Source organism: Ochotona curzoniae, unplaced genomic scaffold (assembly GCF_017591425.1).
Source record: "Ochotona curzoniae isolate NIBS_2020 unplaced genomic scaffold, NIBS_Ocur_1.0 contig_2210, whole genome shotgun sequence".
NCBI classification, from domain to species: Eukaryota; Metazoa; Chordata; class Mammalia; order Lagomorpha; family Ochotonidae; genus Ochotona; species Ochotona curzoniae.
This window is the reverse complement of record NW_024465369.1, coordinates 42,325,280-42,332,414: the sequence shown is the minus strand read 5'-3', so window position 1 is coordinate 42,332,414 and position 7,135 is coordinate 42,325,280. Positions and strand designations below refer to the sequence as shown.

General features: G+C 46.2%; 1 protein-coding gene across 1 annotated transcript in view; it reads left to right on the top strand.

Annotated features, from left to right (window-relative positions):
- The first annotated feature begins 595 nt into the window (after positions 1 to 595).
- FRZB (frizzled related protein) overlaps positions 596 to 7,135 on the top strand; it is a 36,037-nt gene continuing 29,497 nt past the window's right edge. The window contains exon 1 of the mRNA XM_040972138.1: positions 596 to 1,246. Within this exon, the coding sequence (XP_040828072.1) occupies positions 790 to 1,246 (457 nt within the window). The 5' untranslated portion in view covers positions 596 to 789. The remainder of the gene's footprint in view (positions 1,247 to 7,135) is intronic.

Here is a 7,135-nt window from a genome sequence, read left to right as displayed (position 1 = left end):
GGGTTCATCTTTGGGGTCGAAGTCCGGCTCCCAGATGCGGGAGCGAAGCACCCGAGCTCAGCTCGCGTCCGCACGGTCTAGGATCCTGGCTTCCCTGCGACTCGGCTGGGCAGGGCTGCCCGCGCCGCTCCTGGGAACCAGAGCTGGTCCGCAAGCGCAGACTCGGGCCGACCGCCGAGTGGGAAGGGACAGTGCTGTGGGGTCCGGGGTCCGTACTCCTCCCGTGGGGTCCTGCGGGCAGCTGCGGTGGGTGAAGCGGCTGCGCACACCGAGACTCGCAAACTCTCCTGCTCCCTCCCTCGCGCAGGAGAGTTTACCCTCTCTCGTTTCCACTCCTCCCTCCTCTCCCCTCTCGCTGTTTCCCAGTTTAGAGGATCTAATGTTGCTTCCTTGCATCGCTTTTTGTGACCCGGGGGGCTTGATACCCTAGAGCTCCAGTTACCGAACGAAATTCTACTTTTGTTTTGATTGCTCCTCGCTTCCTCCCGCGCGGCGCGCATCTGATTGATCTGCGAGGTCCGACACTCCTGCCAGCGGGAGAGGAATAAATAGATGCTGCTGCCCCCGAAGGCTTAGACGTTGGGAAAGAGCGGTAGGGGCGGTGGCGACTGGAGCTCAGCGCGGCTCGTGGGACCCCATTGGGGGAATTTGATCCAAGGAAGCCGCGAGATTGCCGGGGGAGGAGAAGCTCCCAGATCATTGTGTTCATATCCAGGGAACCAGAGGAGACGGCGCAGTGAGCCTCTGGACGGCACTGAAAGCTGCACGCTGCCCTATCCTGCCGGGATCATGGCCTGCGGCAGCCAGGCGGGACTACTGGCCCTGGCCGTGCTCTTTCTGCTCCAGGTGCCCGGAGCCTGGGCTGCAGCCTGCGAGCCGGTGCGCATCCCCCTGTGCAAGTCTCTGCCCTGGAACATGACCAAGATGCCCAACCACCTGCACCACAGCACCCAGGCCAACGCCATCCTGGCCATCGAGCAGTTCGAGGGGCTGCTGGGCACCCACTGCAGCCCCGACCTACTCTTCTTCCTCTGTGCCATGTACGCGCCCATCTGCACTATTGACTTCCAGCACGAACCCATCAAACCCTGCAAGTCCGTGTGCGAGCGGGCCCGGCAGGGCTGCGAGCCCATCCTCATCAAGTACCGCCACTCTTGGCCGGAAAGTCTGGCCTGCGAGGAGCTGCCGGTGTACGACCGCGGCGTGTGCATCTCCCCCGAGGCCATCGTCACCGCGGACGGAGCTGGTGAGCCTCCACCTTGCTCCCCCTCGCGACCCTCCTCCCCCCAGAAATGCCTTCTCTTTCGCTTGCGTTCTTCTCTTTAACTCTCGGATTCTGTCTTTTCGGATTTCTTCTCCTTTAACCGCTCCTCTATCTCCTAGCTCTCACCTCGACATCCCCCAGAAGGGTCGTCCTGTGTTCCAGCAGAAGTTTGTGTGTTTCTAAGACTCTGTTCATCCCACCCCATCACGTATCCACAACACCCTGACCCTTGCTGCTCCTAGCGCGTGGAACTAATCACATTTTATACTGAGACGCTGTTATCGTGCTTTCTTAATTTGTTTGTAATCATTCTTAGTTTCCTTGCCAGGGTCTCCTGCCATCTCAGTCATCACTATGTTTTTCCTGCTTTCACTGCTTGTTGAGGATGTGCGGAGAAAACAGAAAACCGAAGCCCCTGTTGACCTCTAATCGTTAAAAATGCCATGATAATCTCAGTAACCTTACTCCAACCCACAGATGTTAGTGGCATGTGTTTGCTCACAGCACAATTGGAGCAATTACCTTCACCTTAAATTTCCTTCTCCTTTCAATGAGATAAATTGTTCTTCCATTCCAGACTGAAACAGCTGCGAAACATTGCTATGCATTGCTAATTAGCTTCTGCGGCTGGCCGCAGCCGGGGGCCCTGAGAGCCCCGCAGACTGAAATTACTAGGAGCCTTCCACGTGTTAACATGGCCTCAGGTCATTTTGTAAGTGGCATATGGGTGGAAGAAGTTATATTTAAGGCATGCTATCATCATAGATTCATGTAATGTTATTTTTAAGTTCACTGCTCATCTGGTCTCAAACGCTGTAAATGATTTGTCTTTAATAGTTTATTTTAGACTCTTAAGTGTGTGCCTAGGACACACATTCATCTCAGGCTCTCTTACTGTAAAACTTCATTGCGTTTCTACACTAACAGAATCAGTCTCACGTTGTTTTCTCACCAGGGTTTGGTCTAATTATGACATTCATAGCTCTAACACCCCCACTGAGACCTAACTCTTTATGGTCCATTTAATTCTAAGTCAATATCACTCCTGCCAACCTGCCCAAACCCCAATTTTACCCTTCATATATATCTCACATATATTTTCTCACAAAAGCATCTTGTTTTCACCTTCACACTGCTCCTAGATCAACTCTGTTCATAGATGGATTGACTTGCTTGCCACCGTTTCTGTTCACTTCTTGAGGATCAGCTTTTCTTGACGCAGCGTGGCTTACATTAACAATGCATCCATTACTGGGTAATAATTCTTAGTTGCCAGGAAATTAATTTGGGAGAAAATCAATAAAATGATAAGGAAAAGGAAAAGTACAGGTACCAATAGCTCAAAAATCAATACCCAGCATAACAAGAGCTTGCTAAGGGGTAACTCGATGTGTCACTCTTTGAATGTGCCTATTGTTGTCTTGCCCGTAAGAACCAGGAGCTGGTGGTGGAAAATTTATCAGAGATAAATGTATTTCTTACTACCCTTTAAGCTAAAAGGACATCCTTGAGCCTTTATTCCCACTGAAGCCACAGGTTTTGCAGACTCTGGAAGAGCACAAGGCACTTGGCTGCCCTGGTTTGCCGGGCACTTAGCATCCGTTAAATGCTGGCACTGCTCTCAGGCCAAGCGCTAGGAATGAAGTGGCAGTGGTTCAGGCTGCGATGCATTCCTTCCCTTGAAGGACAAAAGTTGCTCTTAAACCCCTCTCAGAGATGGACCTCGATTGAGCTAGGCTTGGCAAGGTTCAGGGCTCTCAAAAAGCCATAGTCAGTAGGGATAGGAAGCAGTTTCATTAAATGTCCCTGAGTTACCTATCACTGTGGATCAAATGTGGAACAATTGCCTCATTGAAAAACTCAAATAGGACATGCATGGAAACGATTTGTTAGTCCATGGATTTCCGAGCTTCTTTAAAATGCCATAATATTTGCTTTGCTGGCAATATCCTTGTTAGAAAAGTAAGTAAGGGGAGGCAGTCATTGGCATCATATTTTAGTACTGGTCTCCCCTCCCCCAATGTGAAACTGAGGCTATGGTGACAGGAAGGGGCTGAAAGGGAGGTGGGGGCAGCGAGTGGATTCTGGCTCCCTTGGCTTCCAGGGCTAGCTTGTTGAAAATTACATTCGCTGTGTTGGGTCAAACTGTCAGGCACCTGGAATTACTTAGGAACTACTGCACAGGGCCAGCTTAATTTACAAGGCAATATACCCCCTTGCCTCAGTGGGTGAGGAAAGCTCACCAGGCAGATTCTTTTTTTCTTCCTTTAGGTATGAGCAGAATCCCTGTGTCTTACAACCAGCCAGAATCAAAAAGTGAAGTCTCCCTGAAAAAATGGGATAGCATTTTACATTCCTTCACCACTAAGAGAATTTTCAGATCCCACCATTCTAGCACTCAGTTTCCTCGTGGTATATTGTGGTTCCACAGTCAAGCTTAGGACATTTTACAAAGCTCACCGCTACTGTGGTGGAGTTATGCTTTGAACAATGTTTTGCTTTAAAACACCAAGAGTAAACATACTTTTCTTAAAAATATGTCCTGACTGTAAGCTTTCAATTCAAATGAATTTTGTTCTTACACATTTTGTATCTACCATAGTATACAGGTGTCTGAGTGAGGGCACTGTGTTATCTTAGTTCAATTCAGCCATTCTACCAGTTAGACACTTACTCAAATGCTTTTTAACAGATTATTTACTTATTTGGGATGGCAGAGTGACAGAATGAGAGAAAGAGACACAGAGAAATCTACCCATTGCTTCATTCACCAAATACAAAAATAGCCAAGACTGAACTATACCAAAACTAGGAGCACGTGACTTCAACAGGCTTTCCCACACGGGTGGTAGGATCCTATGTGCTGGGGCACTTATTGGCTGCCTTCCAGGCACATTGGCAGGAAGCAGGATTAGGAGCGATGATGTGACTGCTCAATCCTAAGCACACAGAAGTAGCTGTGAATGACTCAAGAGGCGGCTTAGCTCGTTGAGCCACGATGTCCAGCTCTAGCCACAGCTCTAAAATTGTTGGTGAGTAAAGAGTGTGGATTTTGGGTTGGGCAGACTAGATGTTGAATCTTGACTGCCCAATATCGATGGTTGCTACAAGGAAACTGTTTAACTTTGTTTCACAGCTTTAAAATCAGTGAAATATGGACAAAACTGTCTATACCCCAAGGGCATGGTGCAAGTGAAATTACAGAGCATTTAAAACTAAAGCTTTCGGGCCCAGCATGATGATGACTCAGTGCAAACTCTGGGATCCCATATGGGCACCGGTTCATGTCCCAGCGGCTCCACTTCCTTTTTAGTTCTCTGCCTGTGGCCTGGGAAAGCAGTAGAGGATGGCTCATGGCTTTGGGACCCAGCACCCATGTTGGAGACCTGGAAGAAGCTCCTGGCTTCAGGATGGCTTAGCTCTGGCTGCTGCAGCCACTTGGGGAGTAAAGCAGTAGATGGAAGACCTATCTCTGTCTCACTGTAAATCTGACTTTCCAATAAAGAATAAATAAATCTTAAAAATGAGTAAGTAAATAAAGCTTTCTGGGGCCCAGCGCAGTGGCTCGATGGCTAAATCCTCACATATGCATATGCCAGGATCCCATATGGGTGCTGGTTTGTGTCCCAGCTGCTCTACTTCCCACTTAGCTCCCTATTTATGGCTTGGGAAAGCTACAAAGGATAGCCCAAAGCCTTGGGATGTTGCACCTGTGTGGGAGACCTGGAAGAAGCTCCTGGCTTCAGGATGGCTGAGCTCTGGCAGTTGCAGCAGTTTGGGGAATGAACCAGTATATGGAAGATCTTTCTTTCTCTCCTTCTTTCTGATAAGTTTCTTTAAGAAAGATAGATAAATCTTTTCAAATATAAGATATTTAATATTTAAAAATAAAAGACTCTTGAACATAGTAAGCCCTGGTTAAATTGCCATTATTGTTGCTGTTGTTATTTTACTATTACTATCCTTCTATATGGAATTGGCTGGTGCTTCATTTTGTATTTTGAAGTGTATACTGGGAAAGGCAGAAATAGCCTAGAACGTTTATGGGTTCATTCCTGAGAAACAAGCTTTACAAGCTGCAACCCAACTAGAAGAGCAGATCTTCCTGCTTCCCGATATACTCATAGTCCATTTAACAGATCTCCACCTGGGCTTCGGGGACAAGAGCACCAATCCCTTTGAAGCAACAGAAATAGTGAATGAGTCTATGAATGTCTGTTAATTGCAAATAGTCTAGTTCAGATACCCAGAAATCAAGCATTTATAAAAACTTACGTTATTTCATGACAATTTCTACAACACCTGCAGTTTGCCACGCCAAGGACTCTATAATCACGCCTCAGTCATTGCTGGCTTCCGTGGTAGTACTGACTTGTCACCCAGCTCTTGGCCCACATATTTCTGCAGGCCCTTTCTTGCCTGGCAGAGCTGCCCCAAGTTTCACATGTAGGAGCTGCTGTTTAATCATTTCTCCACTCCTGGAGGAACAGGCGGCCTTTTCTTTAGCCCTGGTCCACAAATATTTGAGGAACCAAATACCAAGAAGGAAGAAGAATCATTTAGTGTGATATGAGGAAAAAGATGGAATGGAAAGGAGAAATGGAAATTTTAGATTAGGACTGGACAGAAAAGATAATTCTAAGAATTATGTGAAATATAGATAGGTAATCTGGATAGGATATGGAAGGGTATCTCAAAGTACTATATTTAAATTTATAGCCAACTCAGTTATCAGTGGAAATAGAATCTTATGTAGTCCCCAAACCATATTTAATAATTCACTTTTAATATAATTTTTACCACATTTTCAAGTAATTGTGACAAATAATAAATTGATCAAGTTATATTTAACCTGTTTCCATTTGATATCTACATAGACCAAGCACTACTTTACTATAATTTTGAGTAATTCAGAATTAGCTATATTTTTCCATTTAGAGAAAAACAGTTTTGGCGTTACAGGCCCTTAGTTAGAATTCCCGATTTGTCCCTGATTTTATGTTTAGCAAGTCATTTTGCATTGACAGTGATTGGGAATATTCATGTGAAGTGAAGGATGATAGAAACGTTTTCCAACAACATCTCTGGGGAGAGGACATGGCACCTGCAGGACAGGATTCAATAGCAGTTACAGAACACAAACAAACGCTGCATGTTTTGGGTGCAGTCCTACGTGCACTGCGCGTATTAACTGTGGCAAATACAGGGTAGATGCTATTGCATTTTGCGAAAAGGAGGCAGAGGTATTTAGAGAAATTAAGTGATTTTTCCACATTGATACAGCTTGTAGGAGAGAAAATTTAGGGACTGACACTGAGGCATGCTGCGTAAAGCTGCTGCCTGCAAATTTAGCATCCCATGAGGGTGCTGGGTCATGACCTGGCTCTTCCCCTTCTGACTCAACTCCCTGCTAATGCCCCTTGGAAAAGAAGCTTAAGATAGCCCAAGTGCTTGGTCTCTGCCACCCACATGGGAGCGTCTGATGAAGCTCCTGGTTTCAGCCTGGCTCATTAGCCACTGGAGCCATCCGTGGATGGAACCATGGGATGCATGTCTTCGCCTCTGTCTCTTCTTCTCTCTATAACTCTTTCAACTCAATCGATCTTTAAAAAGAAAGAGGATTGAAACCACAACTATTCCCTGCCCCCCCATTCTTCTCTTACTGATTTTGAATTTTAGAGGGAGAGCATCTGTGTATTTTGCTCATGAGATTGCAATTAAAGAAACTGTTGTTTTACTTTGAAAACATATTTGTGTATGGCTTAGAGAATAAAAGACAACTCCGGACAATGGATTTCAAGAGATAAGAGGCGGCTTCTTTGCATTTTACCGATAGCAGAGAACATATACTTTGGATCTCACACCTGGCCC